Genomic DNA, 25,680 nt, shown 5'->3' on the forward strand with positions numbered 1-25,680 from the left:
TGTGGACTGTTGATTTTCACTACTTTTATAAAATTCTCAGCCATGGCTACTCAAATATTTCTTATTCCCTGCCCTATCACTCCCTGATTTTCTTTTCTGGGCTCCAGTTTTGTCTTGTCTCATACCTCTTATACTCTTGTTCTGCTTTTTTCTCCTTACCCTTTTTTTCCCTGTGCATCAGTTTGGATAGTTTATGGCAACCTGTTTTCAAGTTTGCTGATGCTTTCCTTGGTTGTCTCTAGTATGTTGATCAGCCCTTTGAAGGAATTCTTTTTTTAAATTGATATACAGTTTTATTTTAGTCCATCAAAGGAATTGTTCAACTCTCATATCATGGTTTTTATTTTTAGCATTTTCATTTTATTCTTTTTCATAGTTTCCATCTCTGCTGAAATTCTTCCTCAGTACATGCCTATTGTCCCCTCTTGGTTACGAGATGCTCTAACATACTGCTGATAGTCATCACACTCTGTCACTTTGATAGTCTCTGCATCTAGTCCGATCTGAGTTGGGCCCTGTGGATTGCTTTATTACTCAGTTTTTTTTCCCCTGGATTTTTTGGTGTGTCTTGTAATTTTTTTTGAATCAAATATTGGACATTATACATAGAAGAACAGTAGAGATTGCAGTAAATATTACTTATACTTTAAAATGGGCACTCCTCTTTTTTGTCAGTATGTTGTGTGGGTAGTTGAGTCAATCTCATCAGCAGATGAACTGAATTTGAGTTTTGTTGTTACTGTTTTTATTTCAAGTGCCCCACAGGCTTCACATTCCTCCCGTGAGGGGCTGCTGTTACCTTGTGCTTTGAGTGCCATCTGGGGATGCTGAAGAGTTTTCTCTGTATTCCTGGTCTGGCCTCAGTTTTAAGCTGTCACTGCATGCCTGCAGCACAGAGGCTGTCTCTCTAAACTTGACCTTGCTGACAGACTGCTGTTTCTTATTACTCAATGCTAAGCTTTTGGTAGATGCAGGCATTCTCTACCTTCCTGGTCTACCGTCATCAGTCTTAAACAGGCTTGTGCACCTGGATTTTGAAGGCAGTTCTTTCTCAGTGTTCTTGCCCCTTCTTCCCATGGAGTTAAATTCTAACTTGTATCTGTGGTGGGTCTTGAGTGGAAAAGTAGCAGACTTCTGCTGTGTTGGTAAAGGGCCCTGGGCACAAGAGAATTTTCCAACCCACCAACAGGGGAAAAGATTTTTGTTTCTTTCCCTCTCTGAGAAGCAATGGATCTTTGCCCAGAGTCCTAGAGGCAGAGCCGTTTCCTGCCCCATCTCCCAGCAGCTTAAGTCGCGGGCTTTTTTTAAGCAGAGGGTCTCAAGACATGCACAAGGGTTCCACATCTGCCCCCCACTGGCAGCTAATCACCACCTGGAGGCTGCACCACCGAACGTGCCTCCCTCTGTTCTCCTGCCTAGTGGTTCTCATGAATACCCATGGAGATCCATAAGAAAGAGCTTGCACATGAGCACAATTTCTAATTATAAGCACTCCAACCTGCTAAGTTTTTCCTGAGTTTTAAGTTAAATATTTACAAGAAAAATTAGGTCATTAAAGTTCTAGAATGTGATGGATCTGTTGTTTTCTTCACATATCTGCCTGCCAGGATGGAAAAGAGAACAGTGATAATTCCCAGAGACTACTGCTCTGTTTGTCATATTTCTGTGTTATACTCACTATTCAGCTGATTTCTCCTATTTCAACTGCAGTGCCACCTGAACAAACTCCTGTGGTCCAGGACTGCTACCAGGGCAATGGACAGAGTTATCGAGGCACATCATCCACCACAATCACAGGAAAGAAATGCCAGTCTTGGTCATCTATGACACCACACCGGCATATGAAGACCCCAGAAAAATTCCCAAATGCGTATGTCTTTGATTTTAACCATAGAGAAGCAATGTGCCAACTTAAATTTCTGTTACAAGAGCCGTGCTTTAAACTAACTTCTGAGGATTAAGTTCTCTTGACTCTAGAATGTGAGGCAAAATGTCTTAGGCACCTTGCTTTTGAGCAAAAGCTCTAAAAGAAGAGAGGTTAGAGACTGGCTGTCTTTCCTGAGTAGTTTTGTGGAAGTGGGTGTGAGGGGGCAATATTTAGAGGTGCTGAGGTCACTCTAGTGGAAAGCTTGGGAGCGCAAATGACCAAAAGCTTAGAAACAGCACTATCCCACAACACCTGCTAAAGATCAGCGCAGTCTGAAGTTTGTATTTTCACTGGGTCACAAATATATATATATATATATAAATATCCCATAACTTGTACAGACACACTGGGTCCCAAGTGCAAGCAGTGTGAAGGAATATGAGTTGCCAGGACATGAAGAGCAAAAGCAGAAAGGCAGATGAGAGTCAAGAATACACAAATGCTGATCGGGAAAACGGACAAAAATTCTGGTCTGAATCAGACCAGCGTTTCTACTATAAATGGCTATAAAATATATGGAAAAATTGTTTTCACATGATGAACAGATATCACATGACCAAGACCTTTTAAGAAGGGAAAGAAGTTAGATCCACCTCATAATCACCCTGGCTTCCTTCCTGGAGATACTTTCCGGCCTGCAGCACAAGGAGATGGAGCCGAGGCAGGCCCAGCAGTGTGTGGGACCAGGGAGACAGAGACGGGGCTTCGTGGCCACTGGGACAGTTAGGGCTGTGTAGGCCTGGAAGTGATGAGAAAGGATCTGTGTAGAGAAGGAGCTCCAGGAATATGCATACAAGTCTCCTTGAGTCTTTGGCTGAATATAAAGCTGCACGTATGCAGAAAAAGATTCCACAAAAGAAATTTGTTTTCTAGACAAAAAACAACTCCTGGGGAAAGAACATCTATGAGGGAATGGTGAGATAAATGGAGTTTACAGAACTCAGAGCACTGGGAGAATGTATTCAGAGATCTGATACTCTGGCTAGAGGAGAGGAGACACCTCATGGAACACTGGGCCTTCAGTAGAGACTCCAGACAAGTTGCACTTTAGGAGTAGGATTAGTGTATTTCTAGAATAAAGGCTACTTTAGAAACATCCTAGCAAGGCTTAAAAGCAATCCCCGAAGAATAAAAATAATCTCTATTTAACTTCTAGTAAATTAACTGCCTGCCAGAAGAAAACTCAACTCTTTAGAGGAAAACAACATAATCAAGTCACTAAGGAATGTTGCATCTACAATATCTGGCATAAAGTCAAAAATTACTAGACATGTGAGGATCATTAAATGTGATCCATAACAAGGAGAAAAATGAGTCACTGCAAGCAGCCCTAGAAATGATAGAAATGATGGAATTAGCAGATAAATTTTAAAAGCTATTCTAATTGTGTTCAAGGATGTAAAGGAAAACATAAATATAAAGGAAAAAAAATGGATACTCTAATGAGAAAAAAAACTATGAAAGAGTCAAACAGAAAAGATAGAACTAAAAAAGTATATATTTTAAATGAAAAATTCATTGGGTGGCCATACCATCAGGTTAAACATCACAGAAGAAAAGGTTAGCTTGAAAACACTGCAGTACAAGCTATACAGATGGCAGCACAAAGGAAAGCAAAGGCGAGAAAATAAAACAAAAACAGAACTTCATGGATAGACAAAAATAATCAGAAAGGTTTAAAGGAAAATGTAACACTATGCCCAACTACAGAATAGAGAGTCAGGTGCACATGGACCATTGACCAAAGTCCCACCTTTTTTTTGAAAAAAAAAACCAAAAAACAAATGACCTTGAATCATCAAAAAATCTGTAAATGAAGAACAAAGTTGGAAGACTTATCTTGATTAAAAAACTTATTATAAAAGTTAAGTAATTAAAACACAGTATACAAATAGCTAAAGTAAACAAATAGAAAAAGGGGTAGTCCAGAAACAGACCCACATATATATGGTCAATTAATTTTTCCAGATAGATGGCAAAGCAGTGCAATAGAGAAAGGAAATATTTTCCAAAATGGTTCTGACAACAACTGGATATCCATTTAGAAAACAACCACCACCAAAACCTTGACTCTTACCTCCTGTCTGAAATTAATTTGAGAAAGCTCTTAGACCTAAATGTAAAAGCTAAAACTAAAGCTGAAACATAAAGCTTCTAGGCAAAAAGGTAAGGAAATATTTTTTCAACCTTGGGGAAGGCAGTTTTTTTTTTTAGACAGGACCTAAAAAGCAGCATTTAAAAAATGTGTAATTTGGACTTCAAGAAAACGAAAACTTCTGCTTATCAAAAGTCATTGTTAGGAAAATAGGTAAGTCACAGACTGGGAAAAAAAACACTCTCAATCCATATATCTGACAAATGGCTTGTATTCAGAATATGTAAATATTCTTCCCACTCATTAATAAGAAGACAAACAACCTAAAAAAATGGGCAAAAGATTTCAAAAGGCATTCCACAGGGGATGATATACAAGTGGCCATAAACATCTAAAAATGCTCAATGTCTTAGCCATCAAGGAAATAAAGAATTATATGTATAACTACAACTAGATGCCACCATGACCACCAATGGCAATGGCTGTTATTAAAAGAACAGACAACAACAAACGGTGCCGGGAATGTGGAACAACTGCACCTCTCATGCACACTGGCAGGAGGATGAAATGGTACAACCAGTTTGGAAATCAGTCTGATGGTTTCTTATAAAGTTATGTATGCATCTACCCTACAAATCTGTGATTCTATTTCTGGAAATTTATCCAAGGGAAATGAAAAAACCTAAGTCCACAGAAAGATCTGCTAGAATATTCATAGCAACTTTATTCATAGTAGCTCCAAACTGGAAAGCACTTCAATGCCCATCAATAAGACCATGAGTCATTTTGGAATACTATTCAGCAATACAAAGGAACAAACTACTGATACATTCAAATAGCATGAATAAGGCTCAAACCACTATGCTAAGGAAAGAAGCCAGGCACAAAAGAGTATATATTGTATGAGTCCCTTCATATGAAGTTCTTGAAGAGGCAAAACTAGTTTACTGTGAAGGAAATCAAGAGTATTTGCCCATGGAGCGGCAGCAGAGATTGACCAAGCAGTGACCCAAGGGAACTTTCTGTGGGTGATGGAAGTGTTCCCTATTAGGAGAGGAGTGTGGGTTATAAGGTGTGTGTGCTGATCGGAACTCATCAAATGACCTTTAAGGTCTACGCATTTCAATCCATGTCAAGTCTACTGCAATTTTCAAAAAGTGCAGGAGCCTCTTTCAAACAAAAAGCCTTTTAATACATCCAGTTACTCAGAGATCTGCTGAAGGGCTTCCTCATACTGTGGGCACAGGCCCAAGACTGTCACTTGTCTGTGGTATCTGCAGACATAGTGTGGGATTCCCATAATACACAATATACTTCGATTTTCTCAGCCAGCCACAGGTCATGGGTCTAAATTGTAAAGGGGATTCCAAAGCTGTGAATTCTGAGAGCTGGGGACCCTGTCCTGGGGAGGCTCAGGGAGCCGACTGCCCCATGTTCCCAGGCTCCCCACCTGCTGCAGCTCTTATGACTTGAACACTAGCCCTCAGCTCCCTCACGTCCCCTGCTTTACCTGGACATCCCCCTCACTGCCTCAGTCCCACTGTTGTAAGTGTCACCCCCACTCCCTCAGCCCCAAGTGCAGAAAGCTGGTGCGGTAGGCAGGGTGGTGAGAGAGACAGGTGAGCTCCTCCCTGGCTTCCACAGAACACACTTAGAGTAGCAAAATCCTGCCTGGCAGCTAGCCTTTCAAACCTCGAACCCACTTCATCTACCAGGTGTGATATTATTTTCATGGCAAATGCATGGTATTTTAGCTACGTTGTGAGTAAATAGACTAAGAGGACTGGCCTGGGAACATCCTCATCTTGTACATAGTTTCTTCCTTAGTGAAATGTTAGTTCCAACATACATAGTGCTACACATTCACATATAGAATGTATATATGGTATAGATACATTTCTACATGCATAGAAAAAACTATATGCTTCAAAATCAATACTGGTTCTCCCCAGGGAATATACCTAACATCTCCAGGAAAAGGAGGACATTCTGATACTTTCCCTTACACATTTATATATTATTTCACTTTTTATATGGAGCATATGTTACCTTTTTAAAAATAAAAATTATAATTTGTTTTTTAAATCTGTGCAGTTGTTCAGAAGTAAAGGATCACCTCTACTTGTGGCATTATAGTAATAATTGACTCCTTTGTTATCGTTAATGGACATATTTCCAAGTCACTTAACATTCTGTTGTAACGAAACTCAGGGTGCTGGGGTGCCCCTGAAGATCCGCCCAGCCCTCATGACCTGTAATGTGGAATTTGCAGTGGCCTGACCATGAACTACTGCAGGAATCCAGACGAAGACAAGAGCCCTTGGTGTTACACCACTGACCCGAGAGTCAGGTGGGAGTATTGCAACTTGAAAAAATGCTCCGAAACAGAAGGGCAAGTCCCGGACTTCCAGCCCGGTGCCCAAGAACCAAGTGTGGAGGACCCTTCTGAATCAGGTATGACGCCTGTTGTACACATACACACTCTTGGGCATCAGGATGGTGAGAGATGGAAATCTGACCGATGCCAAAGGCTTCACTGCCACAGGGAGCTTGAAGGCTGGCTGAGGGGCCGCCACATGGAAGGAAGCTCCCCCAGGTCATCTGGGGGCCAGGGCTGCCTCGCTGATGGAAAATGGGTTTTCTTTAGGACTTGAAACCTAATTGGCTGTGAGGGATGGATAAAGTTTTGAGCCTGAGTGGATTGAAAGGTTGATAATGATGGCATTGACCCAAATGAGACATTCTAGAAAAGCAAGTCCCTGCCTCTTTTTGGAGGAATGGACACTATGAGTTTGGATTTGAATATGCTGAATAGTATAGGATAGTCAAGGGACGCTCTCCAACAAACACCTGTGGCTATGCAGTGGCTGGGGAAAAGTGGATATATGGTTTGAAGGTATGAACGTGGTTGTCATCTGAGGTGGGAGGCGAAGTGTGATCATACTCCTCCCTGCCTCCCCGGCCCTTGCAGTGTAGCTCGGAGCGCTTAGCGTCTGGTCCTGCAGCTGCTCAGCACCACTGCAGCAGGAGAAAGCAGAGGGGCTAGATCTCCCCCGGCCCCAGCAAGAGAGTTCAGGGGGCCCACGACTTGTCTAACCACACACTTGGATAATCCAAAATCCCCCCAGACACTAATGCTTAAATGAGTACTTGGCTTGAAGCTGAGACCCTCTTCTTCCCTGAGGTGGGCTTGCTTCTTCGCCATGCTGTAGGGCTCCCCCTGTGCAACCTCAGCAGGGTCGGGCTGGCGCTCCTCCCTCCTTCTCGGCGAGGCTCTGGGCTCTGCGGCCCATGCGGGCGTCCCTCCGAGAGAAGACTTGAGATGACCTCCCACGGCTCCCCGCGTGCACACCCCACACCCGGCGCGCGGGTAACTCACACACCCTGGCCCCAGCAAACACCAGAGGCGCAGGCTGCCCAGCACGGCGACCCCCTGCGCAGAGAAGCCAGCTGGCCCTGCTTTCGCTTTTTGGATTTTCCAAGTGGTCATCTGGTGTACTGGGTCCCCGTGCGCATCACACATCAAGTTCACCAAGGGCTCCCGTGGGAGGCCCGCTCCCTAGGCTTGAGATGAGGGCCACGCTTGGGGAAGGCGTCCCAGGTTGCCTCTTCATACCACGCCCACCCTGAAGGGTGGGGCGGCACAGCACAGTCCAGCCAAAATAACATTTTTGTATGCAATTATTTTCAGTCTCTACTCTTTCTGTCTACCTTGATGAAAGGGAGGTGTTCAAGAGCCTTCCGCCGTTCATAGCGGCCTCCTGGATGCTTATTATTATCTTAGTGTATTGGCCAAACTTCCCATTTTAACATCTTGGCTTGTGATGCTTTCCAAGTAATCTTTCCAGGAACTCATGAAAATAGGCAGTGTTGGCGGGACTGCGGCATTCCCGGGCTCTGCAGGGCGTGTTCCAGGGCATGACCGGAGAGCCGCTGCGCACTAGAGAATCCTGATGGTGCTGCGTTCATTCCCAGGACTGTGCAGGAAAATAAAACCACCATTCTCTTTGCCCTGCAGACTGCATGTTTGGGAATGGTAAAGGATACCGGGGCAAGAAGGCGAGCACGGTGACTGGCACCCCGTGCCAGGAGTGGGCTGCCCAGGAACCCCACCGACACACCATTTTCACTCCGCGGACAAATCCACAGGCGGGTCTGGAGAAAAATGTAAGCCACCCTGATTTGGACTCTGTTTTGCCTTTTGCTGACCAGTCTTGCTGAACAGAATTGGCCCCACATGACCAAAAGTCAGCCTGGGCTGCTCTTTGATGTGGGGTGGGGGAAGGAAACGAGCGAGAGATTTCTGGGAACTGAGCTAGACCACGCTCTGCCTCAGCATGGAAAGTAGAGGGCAGCAGGCCTCTGTGCCTGTTGTTACTGTCTGCAGGCCTTGCCTTTCCTATTTGTGACATTTCCTGCCTGCTTTTATTACTTCATGCTGTTTCCAGTTTCTAGTGTTTGTCCTCTGGGTTCCAAGGATCAAAGATTACCTTCATGACATTTTAGTCAGATTTTTCGAGAAAAAAACTTAGCTGGCCTGTTAGGACTCTGTGCAGTAGGATTTCCCCATGTCACCCCCTCTTTGGGATGGCTTACTTTGAGGAATGTGTATGGGGAGGGCAAAGAACGGCATTGCCTGGCTATGGCTTGACCCGTGGAAGATGCACATCATAGGAATAAGTATATTTAAAGCAACAGCAAAGTCTTTGTTGGGCAGAAGATGTTGCTAAGTGAACCAGGGACCAGATGTGGCCATCATGCCCCATGGTCCTCTACTGCGGGGTCACTAAGAGCTCCGCTGCCAGAGGCTGCCTGGGGTCAGCCCTTTATATGAGCTCTACCTTAAGACCCCTCAGGGTCTCCACCCTCCCTCCAGGGAAGTGGCTCATACGTGGAGCTCCTTTTGAAGGCATACTGAGTCAGAGGCTTTATAACATCCTAAAAAAGAACTAGTCCTCCCCCCCAAAATAGGAACCCTAGCTTCCACCTTCTAAGGACAGTACTGAACGACCTGGGCCTCAGGAAGCCTTCTCACTTGCTCCGCCCCCTGTACACCTGCCTTTTTCTTCCAGTACTGCCGGAACCCGGATGGTGATGTCAATGGTCCCTGGTGCTACACCACAAACCCAAGAAAACTTTTTGACTATTGTGATGTCCCTCAGTGTGGTAAGGTGCTTCTCTTTCTGGAAGGAAATGATTTCTCAAATGCAGGGTCACCACCACATACAGCTCTACAAGAGAAGAGCTGTGAGCCAAGCACCTCAGAAGGGGTGCTGTCTCCCCCTGGGCCCTCTCTTCATCATCGGCCTCTTGATCCGCCCTGCTGGTGGCCCCTTCCCCTCCCCTGGGCTTACCTTAAATAAACTGAACAAACAGTCTTCTGAAAGAGATTAGAGGGCTTCTAATCAGCCTCAGGATGGTCCCACTGAACTCTCCAGGGTCTGGCTTATGAGGCCTGAAGAGCAAAGTTAGATGTAGTCACTGAGATGGGAAGGTTTCCTTGCAATAGCTGAAAGGAAAACATACAGCGTAAAACACCTAAGCTTATACATTGTAAAGCTGCAAATTATCACCCTAAAATGCAATGAAAAGTCATGCAGGCTCCCATTTTAACATCTTGGCCTCTGATTATTTCCAAGTAATCTTTCCGGTAATTTGTTCCTAAGCTCCAAATTGCCTTCATTCTGAGAGTACTGTTCATTGGCCGTGCATGAGCCGTGTGACTTACAGATGGCTCATCTGGGATCCTTCCTCCTTTCTCTGAGACTTTTCTAGAGAGTTAGAAGCTTGGGTCAGAAAGGGGGAGTTGACATTATTATGAATAGTTGGGACGACAAATCCATGGGCAGGTCTGGAGAGCAATGTTAAGCCACTTGGACTTGGACCCCATTTTACTTTCTGCTGCCCCGTCTTTGCAAACAGAATCTGCCCTGGTTACAGAATGCCAGCCTGGCCTTCTCCTGTGCACAGTTGGCTTGTGTGCTGTATCTGCCATGTGGGGGGCCTAGAGCTCATGGGGAGAAGCTGGGGCTGCAAAGCCACTGGACCAGCATCTGGAGATGGTTGTGGGGAGTCCAGGGTCTGCCCTTGGGCCACTTCTGGGCAGAGCAGTAGGAGAGAGGTGAGGGCGGTAGGAAGGGTCTACTTGGCCGCTGTTACTGTGCTGTCTGGATTCAGGGGAAGTTTATAGTGGACTCTTTCTGGAGTGGGTGTGTCCTGTTCTGCAGCAGCTCTCTTGGGGCCTGTTCACCTCAAAGTCCCTGAATGGGGTGAGTGCCTCCCCTTCAGCTGGTCACTCCCTATCCTCAGCTCTGTCCCTTCTGGTTCACCTGCTGCCAGGCTGCCTGCTTGGCAGGATTGCCTTTAAGCTGTCATATCAGCCTGACATTCCTGCTGTGGCTGCACAGTCATGCCTGCGATTGGTGCACCTCTGACTCCCCCCTGAGGGGAAGGATAGTGGCTCCCAGGGCCACCCTCGGCCACGGTCAGACACCCAAGCCTTCCCAAGCATGAGCCAGGCCTGGGTATCACCCCTCTGCAGGTAACAGTTCTCAAGGGCAGACCAAGTGGAATGATTGGAACCTTCTCACCAGCTCAGGGTTAACCTCGCATCCCCACATCACAGTGAACTGGAGGGAACCTCACCATCTACTGGGAAAATCCTCTTCCTATCCCTTCTTCTTTCTGCAATCTCTAAGAACTTGATTCTTTCACATCCTGGACTTGGGTGAGGGTACCAGAATTGTAGAAGACGCTATTTCCTTTGAAATGTACATGGGGAGGTGGGTCTTACTCCTCCACTGGGCATCTCTCGGGCCTCAGCTGAACCTGCCAATTGAACATGTTCTGACTTGCCCACTCCTTACAATGTAAAGATTAAAACAGGGATCTTAGCTGTTTTCTTATTTTTAGTGCTTAGGATAATGCATGGCATATACTAGGCACTACATGTATTTGAATACATGTTTGCCAAATGAATAAATAAATTAAATCATGAATCACAGTTCCTCCAGTACCCCAGGTCACAAGCTTGCAAGGGTGTCTCAGGAATTTTTGATGTGCTTGTGTGGTTTAATCTAATTTTATTTGGATTTTTCAGAATGAGAAATTTCTTTGGGGTATGACTTTGTCTATGTAGGTTTTTGCATTTTTTTCTTTTTTTCCTTAAAGATTGTATTTCTCATTCCCTGAGATTTTGAATTCTCTATATTTAAGCAGAAACTTTCCTAATAATCATTTGCCTTAATTTCCAAACTTGACGTTGTTTCTAACACACAAGGAAAACTCATCTTTAAAATGAAAAGGTACCACTGATGAACTTTTTAGGCTATACATAAACTCTGTTAAGCACCTCACCTGAAAAATTTGTGTAAATACAGGGTATTATTAAAACAAATAGCACTGCATGAATTGTACATGATTAAAAGCGTTAAGTACAACAAACTGAACTTAACTATAAGAACTATATTCTGATTATAAGAATCAGAACTATATTTAGCCCGATATTCTGTTTCTCAGTTTCATGAAAGGATTATATAGATTTTTTTCTTTATTAACTTCAAAAATTGAAGGATGCCCACCTAAACATAATTTTTTATTTGTGTGTTGTCTATTACTACTATCGAAACTTGGAAAAAATATTCCAAAGGTAGCTTATAATCTGAGTATTTAGTTTGGGCTTTGAGAAGTCAAAAATTCGGTGCTTTGGCCAAGAGCCATTAATTTCTCTCGAGTTATATGACGGAATTGCTGCTTCCACTTCTCCAAATGTGACTCTTTTTCCCACTTTGTGCCACAGCATCCTCTTCATTTGATTGTGGAAAGCCCCGGGTGGAGCCGAAGAAATGTCCTGGAAGGGTTGTAGGTGGGTGTGTGGCCAACCCGCATTCCTGGCCCTGGCAGATCAGTCTTAGAACAAGGTAACAGCTTTTCTAGAAACCATTTATTCCATCCTTCTGTGTAAGCCCCGCAAAACCTTTCTGCATTCACACAGAATCCACCAAGCTCCGGTGTTAGTACCCACCTCTGTATTCTCCTAAGCAGGAAGAAAAATCATAAAGATTACAAGATTATATTTTTTTCTAGATTCTCTACTTTGAAAATAGCCAGATTTGGAGTCTTTTGTTTGCTTTGGGCAGCTCTCATCAAAACGGGTAGCTGCAGCAATTTATACCAAGTGACGGTATTTCTGGAAAAGCATTGAAAATACCCATGTAAGCTGGAGGATTATGTGGGTATCCGTGGTCTCTTTGTAAAATGAAGAGAAAGATACGTTTAGAAACATGACTTCTGGGGGTAGTCAAGGACAAAATGATCAATAGTCTTTCTCAGGTAAAGATTCTATTTTTTACACTTTGGTGAATCATTAAACTTAATCAAAGGATGCCCCCCTGTTCACACACTCATCTTCTTCAGTGTAGGGTAGTTCATGATCACCGTAACCTGAGGTCTGATGCATTTGGGTTATTGTGTCAGCAGCATAGGCCTTCCTAAGTTCGGCTTCCTGGGGTCGCATAACGCCTGTGAGTGACAGGCTCCTCCACCCGCCCACGCTGCTTGCTTGTCTCAGTCTGAGAGCCGCACATGCCCTCAACAGTCGCTCTCAGTTGCTTTCCTTCCATGTGCTGGTGAGATGCTATCCAGTGAGCTTGATTCCAGTGCATTCCATTCTGGCACGGGGTTGGCTTTTCTGTCCTTTGCCTTATCATTTAGTATCTTCTTGCTATGCAGAGCTTCACCTCTCATGTATTTCAAACTCCTTCTTTCCCAAACTGCTCTTGGGCCTATTGCCTGACTATCGATGTGTCTCCTACCACACATGTGCTCTTTGTGTTCTTTCCATCACAATGGGCTTTGGAGGGGTTCACACCATGTTATGAACCATCTCATGCCAAGAAGTCCTATAAATTATAATAAGCATATTAGGAGACATCCCCCCATAGGGCATTTTCCCAGATAAAATTAGCGGACTCCCATGAGGCATGGGAATTCAGGACCACATTTGGCTCCTGAAGAATGACTCGTCAGGTCTTGCATGGATCTCGCCAAAAAGAAACAAAATGACGTCAAGGGGATGGTCTGTGGTTGGTCATTTTTGTTGGAGTCCAGGGCCAACAGGTCAAAGCCGTGGATGTGGGCTCCATGTTGGAGTCACGTGGCCTTGTTTTCCTGTGGACAGGCTCGGCTTGAACCTCTCCTAGCATCTAAAGAGTGGTGTGGATAGAACCTTCTGGAAAATCGGCTACTGAAGCACAACTCAAAGTGTCTTTTCTTTTGGGAATATCAACATTACCAAAGTTGAGCAAACACTTCTTTCTGGCTTTCTGTAGAAATAAATCATCAGATTTAAACTAAAATCCTGGCATGTTTTCCTTCTAGATTTGGAAAGCACTTCTGTGGAGGCACGTTAATATCCCCGGAGTGGGTCTTGACTGCCGCCCACTGCTTGGAGAGGTATGTTCAGGGGACACAGACATGAGGACTTGTCTTAAGGATTTCCTCCTTCCCTCTCCTTCTTTCTTTTCCTTTTTCCTTTTCTCTCTTTTCCCTCCTTCCTTCTATGGCAGCAACACCAGGCACCAGGGAGGGGGTGTGAGGGCCGCTGGATAAGAGAGGACAGTGTTTCTAGAGAGAAATGAAGGGGAAGGACCCAGTTCCAGTGGGTCTGCAGGCCTGGATAAATGGCAGGACAGAGCCACCCACCGTGACAGGCACTGGGTCCCTGGCTCCCCGACCCAGGCATTTATCTATGTGCCAGCTTCAGGGCTGGTTTCAGTCTTCCTCTGTGGTCAGACCAAAAGCAGCCTGGGAACATCCCTTAATGGCCAGGTTCAGGCAAATCATGAACTTTCTTTCTTGCCACTCGGAGGTCACTGACTGTGGGCACCACGTGGGGAGAGGACGCAGCATTGACGGTGCTGAAGGGCTCCTGATGGGGAGGCTGGCCCTGTTTTGCTCATGACATCACTGTCTCCTGTAGGTCCTCAAGGCCCACAACGTACAAGGTCATCCTGGGCGCACACCAAGAAGAGATACAGGATGGGGATGTTCAGGAACTAGACGTGTCCAGGCTGTTCTTGGAACCCACACGAGCAGATATTGCCTTGCTCCGGCTACAGAGGTAGGAGGCACCTGTGGCTTTTACCCTGAGAGGAGTGGAAACATCTGTCTACACCTGGGTTTTATTAGTTGGAAGAACTGTGCTGGCGAGGCACCACTAGGACATGAAAGGCACAAGGGCTTTGGGGAAGAGCATTGAACTTCACGTGAGAAACCTGGCTCAGCCCCATTCTGTGCACACGAGCTGTGCTCTTGGAAAGGACACCAGGATTCAGTTTCCATCTGGGGAAACAGTGAATTGAAACATGAAGTACATGGGTAGCCCTAAAACTCTCTCAGTGTCACCGGTCAGCTAATATGCATTCAAAGCCAGAGAATTATTCCAGGCTGACAGTCTTCTCAACATAATGACATTTGGGGGAACCAAATGAGATGGTGAATTTCAAAGCACTTAAAAAAACCACTGTGTGAACACACACACACAATTCACAGTATACAAATGCAAATGCTTCTTTTATCTTTGGTTTTAGTTTTCCTGTTGAAATGGTGTTTTATTAAGCCTGACAAAATGATGACTTTGCTTGTACCACTTAAAGTTAACGATATTTGGAAACAGACCTCAGTGGATACAACTAAATAGTCAGCAATGTTTAGAATAGGCCAAGACCGTTACCAAGGCCCACAGAGCACTTCAGCCATGTCCGATGGATCCCAAAGACAGCAGGGCAGTGCTGACAGTGATAAGGATGGGCCAGGCCAGCACAAGAAGAGAGGTTGTTTTCTGAATCCCACTGTGTCAGCTAAGCAAGAAAATAGCAGCTCAGAGGGTTCTGGGACCTCAGAGCAGATGGCATCGAAGGGCGCCCACGCTGTACCTGACCACAGATGGGTGGGACAAGTCCACTAGGAGGGCAGTCAGCTCTTATTTTAATATGCTCCTTTCAGCTCTGCCATCATCACTGACAAGGTGATCCCAGCTTGTCTGCCATCCCCAAACTATGTGGTCGCTGACCGGACAGAATGCTACATCACTGGCTGGGGAGAAACTCAAGGTGAGAGACATTCTGTGACTTATTTAATGAGTTGGTCTTGACCTCCAGCCTACGGGAGAAAATGAGCATTTGTACAGATTCCCACCAGTGAACGAGGTCCCCTCCTTCTGGCCTTTGTCTGGGCCCCAGCCTCTGTCCCCCTGATCAGTCACGGAGGGACATGGGTGAGAGGGGAGGTACTGTTCCTTCGAGTCCCTTAGCCCAAAATACAGTGTTAATATTGGGTCCCCAGGTAAGTAGAATTTTGACAGAAGCCTACAAATTAGGGGTTCCATTATTTTTCAGGTGAAGTTAGCTATACTGAGATCCCAAACATGGTGTAAAACAATGACAAAAACTATAGTTAAACTAGTTTTCCCTAATACCCACATGTCTGCTGTGGGTGTAGGTGAGAGAGGACGCATTCACACAGGATCCTGCATCCGCACCTGTACTGCCTTGTGGGGCCCCGTCTTCTCTCTGTGGTATGCCCCGACAACTCTTACATCCCTCTGGCTTGAGCCGAGGAGCACCGTAATGAAGTCTTTGGTTTCTGCCTCCCTGTCTTGGGAGAGGTGCAGAGAGCATTGGAGTGGGAGTCAGGAGCCTGGGAAGGTTTTGGCTCTGCCACTGGCTGAGCAAACTGGCCTTACCTCTTTTTACCCCGTGGCATCTAAACCCTTCTGCATAAAATCAATGTTTTTTTACATTCCAGCCTTTGTGTAAGCTTTCATTTCAAGAAACGTTTTCTGGTATAAAAAGAGGTTTAAAACTATTGGTATAGATCATTTCAAACTTGTTTACCTTCTTTCTGCACTTTTCCCATGATTTTTCAAACCTTATCTCCTGGGTTTCCCACGCTCCCCCTTTCTGCTCTGAGAAGCAGAGGGAACTCAGCAGAGGTGTCACCATAGATGTCCCAGGCTGTTCCAGTGTGTTGCGCATTAAAAAAAATTTAAACACCACAAATCCCTATGAGCTTAATATTTTGGTCCCATTTTGCACATGAGGGCTCTAAGGTGCTAAGCAGATGCAGCGCAGCCCCTCAGGAACTGCATGTGTGGTGGGTGTTCGAGAAGGCAGACGGCCCTGAACTGGAACCCTGACTCCCACATACCAGCTGCAGGAACTTAGAAAAGTCACAGACTCTTTTTGAACCTGTTTCCTCAGCTGGAAAGTGGGCTACAGGCCATTGTGGGGGAAACCATGAAAAAATGTATGCAAAGGCCCGAGCACAGCCAGGTCTTGTTAATGACCGGGGGCACACTTGTTCCCAGTGAGTTTCTTTTGCAAGTGGCAGAAAATTCAGTGCAAGCTGGATTAAAAGCAAAAAAATGAAATCCTTTGGGAACTGCAAAGTCTACTAGCTCCCGTGTTGTCCCTGGGACCAGGCCCTCTCCCGCTGCGCAGTGGGCACCATTCGTGTGCACAAAGGCGCATCCCTGGCAGTTCAGATGCCACAGCGGCAGTGGCTCTGCTGGGAGGAATAAGGCAGGCTGCTTCCCCCAGACCCAGCAATAGCCTGCCCGGTCCTGATCGTTCTGATGGGGTTATATGCCCGCCCCGAGCTGATCACTGACTGGCTCAGCCCTGCATCACCTGCACCTGAGAATGCCATGCCCACCCAGAAGGGGCCCAGGGTAGAGCCCTCTGCAGGATTATGGGATGGAGGGTGAAAGCTTGCTAAGCAGCCAGAAAACCAACAGATGTCCTCTATATCTGACTGATTAAATCATATGGATCTGGGTGTAAATTCTGGCTCTACCATCTTTCATGGGACATTAGGAAGTTATTTAATCTCTCTAAACCTCAGTTTTCTCATGTGTGCTACCCTATCAAGTCCTTGTGAGGATTAAGACACTGCGTATGAAGTGCTCAGTGCTTTGGTGGTGGTATTTTAACACCCCCTATGCTCATTATATGACCACAACCGTCACCACTATCACCATTATCATCACCACCAGCACCACCAGCACCACCACTATCACTATTATCATTGTCTTGCCAATGGGTTTCAGCCCCAGACAAGTTCACTATGGACTCAGTGAGACTGAGGAATGACAATGGAACGTTCTTGGAGTAAAAGAATTTATTACCTGGCTTGTTCTCCTGGCGATAGGTGAAGCACTAGAATCATGCCTGCATCCAACAGTCTGCAGGTCTGTAATCCTCCTCATCTCTGCCTCTGCCGACAGTCCTGGGCAGAGCTCATGATATAGTGACTAGTCAGTAATAGTTTATTGCCTACAGGTGTGGGAACATTAGCCTAGCAGGAGGCCAGTTACATCATCAAGTAGTTTAGGGTCAGGTGGGCATCCTGGCCATAGGCACTTCCATTTTCCCCACAGTCATCAACACCCAACCCTCTCTGTCATCACCATCATGATCAATAAACGTCGTATAGCCTCTGCTAGCTGAGCCCTGATGGGACCCAGGCCTGCCTGACCCCAAGCCCATTCTGTTTCTTCTGTCCCACCTGCCACCCACACTTTTCTAACCACTGTCCTGCACCGAGTTCCCCCATCTTCAGCCTCATCCACGTGTCTCCTGAGAGGATGATTCTCAGTATATTCATTGGACCAGGCAGAACCACAAAACATGAGTCAAGCCTGTTGACCTGTTTTCTCTGTGTCAACAACATCAGACCAGTGTCCTCAGCCTCTTGGTGTGAGGTCAGAACCTCCAGACTTTCCCTGGAGCCTGACCATGATATTCCAAAGCCAGGTAAGTGTGAGGCCAGGGGCTCATTCAGTTCAACCCCTCTTCAGCAGTCACTGGGAGCTTTCAGAGGTCCTGCTTCCTCCCCGCGCCCCTGCACCCACCAGGGCTTGGCCTCAGTCACCCTCAGTCTCCGAGCCCTCAGAATTGCCATCTCTACCTTGGCCACAGGAGGGCAGCATGTGCACACAGACCACATCAAGGAGCTGTGGCTTTTGTCACTAGCGTCAGGATGTCTGTCTTCTCAGAAAGCAGATGCAAGAGCAGAACACTTGAATAATTGCCAGCAACATATTTTGAGACACCTTCCACACCCCTACTCAATTCAAGTAATGCACCCTCACCCCTCAAACTCAAGGCTTCCCTGCTCAGGCCCTGCTTCCAGAGTGGCTCTGCCAGCCAGGGCAGCGACAAACCTCTGCACAGCGAGGGTTAAGTTTTCCAAACTCTAATTATCTAAGTGTATTCAAAGTCTTTGGAGAAGAAATAGTACCTCATCTCGTGGCAAAGCAAAGATTTTTGAAAACTCTAGTGAAAGTTGGCCCTGCAAAATTGGAAAACTGGATTATTTGTGAAATCACCAAGATATACCCGGGTGTGTCCATCTGGAAAAACAGCATTTCCTCTGGTGATTTTACAAGTGTTCTATTTAAATTTGCCAAAATAAAAAAAGGAGTTTTTCACAAAAGAAGAAATATGAGTCAAACAAGCACATGGGAGAATGTTTACTTTCCCTAATTGGAAAAGAAATCTAAATTAGGAAATGAACTAGGACAATTTCTACCTATTATTAGAAAATAGCTGATATATATGAACAAATAATTTAAAAATATTAAATACTCAAAAGGATGTGGTGAAGTGATTTTTTTCTAGTGACATTTTACACTGCCCTATACTTGTAGAAAATAATTGGTAATTTATGGGGAGCCATAAATAAGTCTATATAATTTCTGGGAACTTAGACTTAAGAAAATATTAAGGAACAGAAATGACTGTATGAATAAAGATGTGGAACATCAGAAGCAACTGTAGGAGCCAACGAGCGTGGTAGTGCAGAATTTGTGCAAGGATGTCACACACAGGTTCAAATCCCAGCTCCACCACCTAATTGCTGGGTGATCTTGGGCAAACTGCGCATCCTCTCTAAGCCTCAGTTTCCTTAACTGTACAACAAGAATGACAAAAGTACCTATTGCATAGGCTGATTAAATTGGGGATTAAATGAGATGCACCACAGACTGAACTCGTGTCTATAAAGGTTAATTCTCGGGAAATGATACCTATCCTTTTTTTAACATTGTGGAAAAATATAGATGACATAAAATTTACTATATTCACTATTTTGAAGAGTACAATTCAGCAGCATTTAGTACATTCCAAATGTTGTGCAACTATCACTACTGTCCCCAGAACACTTCCCCCAGCCCAAAAGGAAATCCCATACCCTTTAAGCGGTTACTCCCCATTAAGATATTACTTGTGAAGTTGTAGCATTATAAAAAAAAAAGTCCTTATAATGTAATATTGTGAGTTTTTTTTTCAAATTGTGCGATATGATGTAAGTGGTAAAAGAAACATACATAAAAGCCTGAAAGACAATATACAAAAACAGTAGCAGCTGTATTTCTCAATCTCACTTTACATATTAAAACATTTTTCTCTATGGTTTAAGAAAAAGGAAAAAAAAAGAAAACAACCCAAGTCCAAAAATACCATAAAGAAGCCCAGATTATTAAGTTTAGGTTTTGGGAATGTGAAATCTTATATAATGTTTATACTTTCAAGGGTCAAAAGAAAGAAAAGAGTGCTAGTGTCTTAGGAACTGACACTGTGTTATCCAACCTCATGGACAAGCGAGAGATCTATCATTACTGCTCTGTTGTTCTGGAAGCTTCCTTGTGAGCAAAGTTTGTATGCAATAACCATTTCTCGGATCTTCTTAAACACAGGCACCTTTGGTGCTGGTCTCCTGAAGGAAGCCCAGCTGCCTGTGATTGAGAATAAAGTGTGCAATCGCTATGAGTACCTGAATGGAAAAGTGAAGTCCACGGAGCTTTGTGCTGGGCATTTGGCTGGAGGCACTGACAGTTGCCAGGTAAGCAGAGACTAAAGAGGTCTAAGTTAAATTGTGCTGGCCTGTCTTTGCCCCTTAGACATTTCAGCCCCAAAGCAGCAAATTCAAGAAGGTTTTGTCAACCGGAAGACCAACCATTTAGGTCTGTCCATGAATGCCCCTTCCGATCATCAAGGGAGTTCTTGGATCCTGAGCTCCAGATGTGTTGTATGGAGCCACAGACTGCACACCTTCTGGGAATGTACTGGGGGATGGGACTTGGGTCATGGCTTTTCCAGTCAGGAGGAAAGGGAAGGTCTAGGACACAGGCCAGCTGTACCTACCCTACAGTTGTTCTGGGGTTATCCTGCCTAAGAGAAACCCCAAGGCAGGAAAGGATGAATACAATAGTTCCAAGGGAATTTTTCCCCAGGAAACACTAAACTTTGTTCTGTTGACTATACTTTCCTAAGTACTGAAGCAAGGCAGATGTTCAAATAATATGTTAATAAGTTCCTCTCTGATTGGAAAAGAATGTTTGAATACTGGGAAAACTTGCTTTTGCATAATAGAAAGATGACCTCCCATAACACCAGAATGGTTGTTTGACCCTCACATGCTTTTCCCCCTCCCTCTGTACAGGGTGACAGTGGAGGGCCTCTGGTTTGCTTCGAGAAGGACAAGTACGTTTTACAAGGAGTCACTTCTTGGGGTCTTGGTTGTGCACGCCCCAATAAGCCTGGTGTCTATGTTCGTGTCTCAAGGTTTGTGAATTGGATTGAAGGAATAATGAGAAATAATTAACTGGATGAGAGACACAATGAAGCATCAACGTATCTAGAAGCTGGAACAGAGTAGGGAATTTAGCATGCTCAGGAATAATTGACAATAATCAAACTAAGACACTGTACTTAGCTACCATCTACGGCCAAGCTGCAACATTTTTTAGTATTATTATGGATAAACTTTTTGCCCATGGACTGCTGCATCCTGTAATAAGGTACTACAGCTGTGACAGTTCTTGGAAATAAACTCTACTTCAATTGTTTTGATCTTTATTGTTCTCATGTTCTTTGTTCATGCTACCAATTTTAAACAGTGTAACTCTAACAGGCTTAAGTGATTCTGTACTTTCTCATGGAAGTTTCATAAAGGATAAGAAGCCTGTAAGATCATAGAGAAGTCCTAGTTAAGTCACCCATATATTTACTATATGTCAGCAAAAGATGGCTTGACATACATCTTTAATGTCTTTTTTTCTGGCTCTGACATGAGTGTTTGCAAAACTGCAGCATGTATGGGGAGTCATAAGAACTGGTTTTATTCTTGGGGATGAAATTGGTACTGACAACTTGACTTTAGCCCAGCGCATGGAACAATGGGCAGAGAGTTGTACACCGTGAAGTGAACTGACCAATTGAAGTACGAGACAAGACCAGCTGAGAGTCAAAATGTTATCCTGGTTCACCCTGGAGTCTAGGAATGGTGCCAACAGCCTGCAAAGGAACAACGACATATATTGAAGATAGAGCACCTAATCCCCATCAGTAATTGGCTGCCCGGGGATGCAGTACACACTGTCACATGGGAAGAGTGTTTTACAGTGGCACATGTTGAAAGGAAGATGAAGAATAAACATTGGATTTTTCTTGAGAATTTAAAATTTTTTATTGTTACTGCAACCAAATTATTAACTCAAAATACAATTCAGAGGTTAATAGTATCAAGGAGCAACAGTCATCTTACAGCAAAGATAAATGCAAAGAAAGCAAAAATCCAAGTGTGCATGAATAAAGGGTGAATGCAGCATTAAATCCTCAAAGAATGGTGTTTAGCTCGTTGAAAAACAACACATTCATGCTCATTTCTGCTGTGCTTTAAGGATTAAAGGTTTACAATTAGCACACACATCATACATATTGTCATGTATTCTTCCTCATTGGCAAGATTTCCCTTTGTTGCCCATTTTGCTTGTTCACACAAAATAATTCATTAAAAAATTCTGCATAAGATACACATTGAATCTGAAAATTTAACAAATATATACAGCAGAACATCAGAAAAAGATAGCATATTTGTATTTAAGCTGCACATCTCAAAGTCTCAGTAACAAAAAAGAAAGATCAAATCTCTTATTCATGTCTATAAAGTCACTTATAAAGCTTCTGCCAATTCTTTTAAATGTGGGTATAATCAACCTTTCTTTTAAGTTAAAATGAAAGTTTCTTTCCAAGACAAGTTAAAAGTGTCAAGATTGAATGCAAACTGTCCATAGTTTTCACTCTTGACCACAGGCATCATCATAGAACTGAACACACAAATATAAGATAAATACCCCTTTATGAATAAAATCTTAAGACCCATGAAGTCATACTCCATGGGTTTTGTTCAGTAAAGGATTGAATATATGATTCTAAGTGTCCACTACAGGACCAAAACTATACCAGATCACCTCAGGACCAAACCTGAGTTTATAAATAATAGCGCCAAATGCTGAAATTATACAGCAGATTTGTTCTTATATTTGGAACAAGCCTGAACATGTCTGCAAACCCAGATGCTATGTTGCTTATGGACTCAAGGTGAGAAGAGAAAACAAAGGCTCCATCCCATGGGGTCCAAGGTCCTTAGATGCAACCTCTTCATGAACAGGATTCCTGGGTCTCCATCCTTCTTGGAATCTTCAGAACACTCAGTTCAGAGCCTTAGTTCCTTGATCATGTTTGATGAGCCATTTCTGTACACTTTCCCCACATCTGTGGTTTGCATATCCTACATTCTTGATGGAGCTCTCCTGAGGATTTGGTGGGGGCTTCTCTCACCCCTCTCTAACTGAATGGTCAGAGGCACTGCTCCAACTTAAGAACAAAAACTCAGGAGGAGCTTGCACACAACAGGCTCCTGGCTAAACCGCCCACCTATTATGTGTTCCCATAAACTTTGATAGCACTATAAACTCTAATTCACCCAACATCATATAAAAATACTCTGGATAATTTGAGTGTCTTTGTACAGTATTAAAAAACACTTGGAACTGCACAGCATAATACAGGTGGAAAGGACACACACGTCTCTGCAAGGCACGTCGGCTCCTTGAGGGCATCAGCTGAAGAGCTCCTTCCTTCAGTCTGCAGGGGGCCTCAAAGGTGAGAGTTAGAAACTTGGGGTTTTCTTTTCCTGCCACATTTATAGGAAAATGCACTAGTTAAGAAAAGGAGAAAAGAGAAAGTCCTTATGCAAGATTTTACAGCTACTTAGAAGAAAGTTTTCTAGTCACTATTCAACATCAGAGTTGTTTTGATCAAATACATTGATGCATAACTTCTCATAAAAACCCAACTCAAAGCAAACAAAAATAACTTGTCTCCAGGTTCACTTTTTAAACCTACTTTCAGACCCTTAGGCAGGTATTAATTAGCATTACAGCCTATGAGTTCTTTATGAATTTCTACTGAATAACAGATAGTTGGGAAATGAACTGCTCATGTGAGCAAAAGACAGCTGGAACAATATAATGATTCAGTGAGTTTTAGTAGGGAAATTGCTAACAAGTTTCAGTGATTTGGGGCTAAGGAATTTTTTCCCAGAGTAAGTAATGATGGAATGCAATGAATGTGGTCGTACTCTTTCTAGATTTTTTTTTCAAGGTAGGGACTTGGCATAAATAATTAATTTACCCAACTTTTATGAAAAGTTACAAACAGAAAAAATGAGAATTGGTGTAACTAGAAATTTCATTGGTATAGTTCTTCATGCTTACATACTGGCTGGGCATTAATTTTCCCTGTACACCATTTAGATGCCCTTCTGCATTCCAAAATTCTAATTTTAATATGACTGAATTGGTAGAAGAGTCCTGATCTCAAATGACACCTTCTTTCTCCATTTTTTTCCTTGATGAGTTTGAAAATCTGACCCCTGACTGGTTTGGGAATCAAGAATGAGTGTATTACTCTCACTATTTAAACAAGCAGACGTACATGGAGGAGAATCCAAAGCAAAAAGGCAGTTCCTCTTGCTAGAATGTTGGCGTGGCGTGCGAGCATAAGTGGGGGCCGCCCTGGGACACAAACTGAGCCTTAGAGCTCTTGAAGCTCCAGTGACATAGCTGCAGCCTGTGCCACCAGCAGTGAGCAGACTTTCCACCCCACAATCCTGGCTGGGACGCTCTCCTGGGCATCCAAGCCCGGCTACAGATCCTTTAAGGCACATCACCCACGGGAAGTCACCCTTAGCATTCTGGTATCTTATTTTAAGATAATCCCATTTCCTTTCTCACCATTTTCACTTGTTTCATTTAACTGTCTTGAATATTCTCTCTCCTGGTCTCCAGCAGGGCTGCATGTGAGGTGACAGGGCTGCACACCAGTCACTCTGCCCCAGCTCTACACCCTGTCACAAACCAAGCAATCGTCTGTGATGACACAGTGAGAGAAATGTTTCTCCTTTCCGGACGAAGCAAAACCTTACCGTTGTATATCCCTCAAGAGGACTTCACACGATTTGACTACCTTTTATACATTTCTTAACTTCATTTTGGTTTACAAAAATAATAGCGTCTTAAAGAAAATCCTCCACCTCATTCCAAACTCCAGGAGGTAGCATTGTTCCGGGGTGAGACAGAGGTATAGCTTTGGGTGAGGAATAAGCCTCTGATGTGACTTCCAAACAAGCTTAAGAATGTAGGTTACCTGATGGGGCAAACTTTATCTGTCTTCTGCTGGTCGGTCCTGTTAGAAGTCAGCTGCTGGGATATGAGCTGCTGGATTTATTTGGAATACACTGATAAGCCTTTCTTAGGAAAGTCCTGGGATGATTAATCAATCTTATTTTTCAAAATAGCATCAAGAAACAGGGCAATAAAATCCAGTGAAATCACTGTCAGTTTTAAAGGTTTGGTAAAGTACCTGTGAGACACTTAGCAAGCGTTGCCTTCCTCAGGGGTGGGGGCAGGGAGGTGGAGGGACTATGAAAAGAGAAATTTCCAAACCTACCAGGGGGATTTTTTTAAATCACAATCATTAGGATACAGCATAAAATAATAAAACTACACAAACCAACCGAGTCACAGCTGTACCCAGGACGACCCCAGTCCTAGCTGTAAAAGTTGTGAAATCTTTCTGAGCGTAGAGTTCCTAGTATCTAAGACAGTGAAGATAAGAACTTCTATTGCATAAAACTGTTTTTAGTATTAAGTGAAATGATGCATGTGAAGCCATTGATCTCACAGGTATTTAACAAATGTCAGCTTCTGGTTTCTTCCCAGTCAACCAGTGAACACAGAACTTTCATGAAGTTACTAATAGTTCAGTCTTGGAAATATTTTTGATATAGTAAAAAAAATTAGGCATTCACAACCTAAATTTCCAGGTCATTATTTAGAAGAAGATTGATTTCTATTGTTAAAATTACCTGTTAAATTATTTTTAAACATTATACAAGTAATACAAGGTCATGTGTTTCAGTTAAAAAATAAACCAAACAATACGAAAGTCTGTGGAGTATAAAAGTGATGCCCTTCCTTCCCCACCCTCTTCTTAAGCCATCTACCCCCGGAGGGTGTGTATTATCATTTTAGATCTTCTCCTGTACATCCTCATATTCATATCTCTCTTCCTATCTTTATATTGTGAAAAATTTCAAGCAGAGAAAATTAGGAAGAATTTCTATAATGTGAATTTTTGTTGATACAACTCTGAATGTTTGTGCATTGTTTGGATATTAACTTGCCCTGCCCAACATTTAGATGCTCTTCTCTAAAACTTAATCTCTCTCTCTTCTTCCTCTATGTCCTTCC

At 43.7% G+C, this 25,680-nt stretch overlaps 2 protein-coding genes across 3 annotated transcripts in view; one reads left to right on the forward strand and one right to left on the reverse strand.

Moving 5' to 3' along the window:
• PLG (plasminogen) overlaps window positions 1-20,941 on the forward strand; it is a 38,843-nt gene extending 17,902 nt beyond the window's left edge. Inside the window, exons 10-19 of the mRNA XM_036886779.2 lie at window positions 1,711-1,870; window positions 6,295-6,476; window positions 8,041-8,189; window positions 9,095-9,188; window positions 11,821-11,941; window positions 13,401-13,475; window positions 14,002-14,142; window positions 15,027-15,133; window positions 19,780-19,925; window positions 20,526-20,941. Coding sequence (XP_036742674.1) covers window positions 1,711-1,870; window positions 6,295-6,476; window positions 8,041-8,189; window positions 9,095-9,188; window positions 11,821-11,941; window positions 13,401-13,475; window positions 14,002-14,142; window positions 15,027-15,133; window positions 19,780-19,925; window positions 20,526-20,687 — 1,337 coding nt within the window. The 3' untranslated portion in view covers window positions 20,688-20,941. The remainder of the gene's footprint in view (window positions 1-1,710; window positions 1,871-6,294; window positions 6,477-8,040; window positions 8,190-9,094; window positions 9,189-11,820; window positions 11,942-13,400; window positions 13,476-14,001; window positions 14,143-15,026; window positions 15,134-19,779; window positions 19,926-20,525) is intronic.
• Window positions 20,942-21,526: 585 nt separating this feature from the next.
• The window catches only part of SLC22A3 (solute carrier family 22 member 3), an 85,602-nt gene continuing 81,448 nt past the window's right edge, over window positions 21,527-25,680 (reverse strand). The window contains exon 11 of one of the 2 annotated variants that reach the window (XM_036886782.2): window positions 21,527-23,060. In XM_036886782.2, the coding sequence (XP_036742677.2) occupies window positions 23,024-23,060 (37 nt within the window). In that variant the 3' untranslated portion in view covers window positions 21,527-23,023. Of the gene's footprint in view, window positions 23,085-25,680 lie in introns of both variants that reach the window. The other variant, XM_036886781.2, reaches the window with a different exon arrangement.

Source organism: Manis pentadactyla, chromosome 12, assembly GCF_030020395.1.
Source record: "Manis pentadactyla isolate mManPen7 chromosome 12, mManPen7.hap1, whole genome shotgun sequence".
Taxonomy (NCBI): Eukaryota; Metazoa; Chordata; class Mammalia; order Pholidota; family Manidae; genus Manis; species Manis pentadactyla.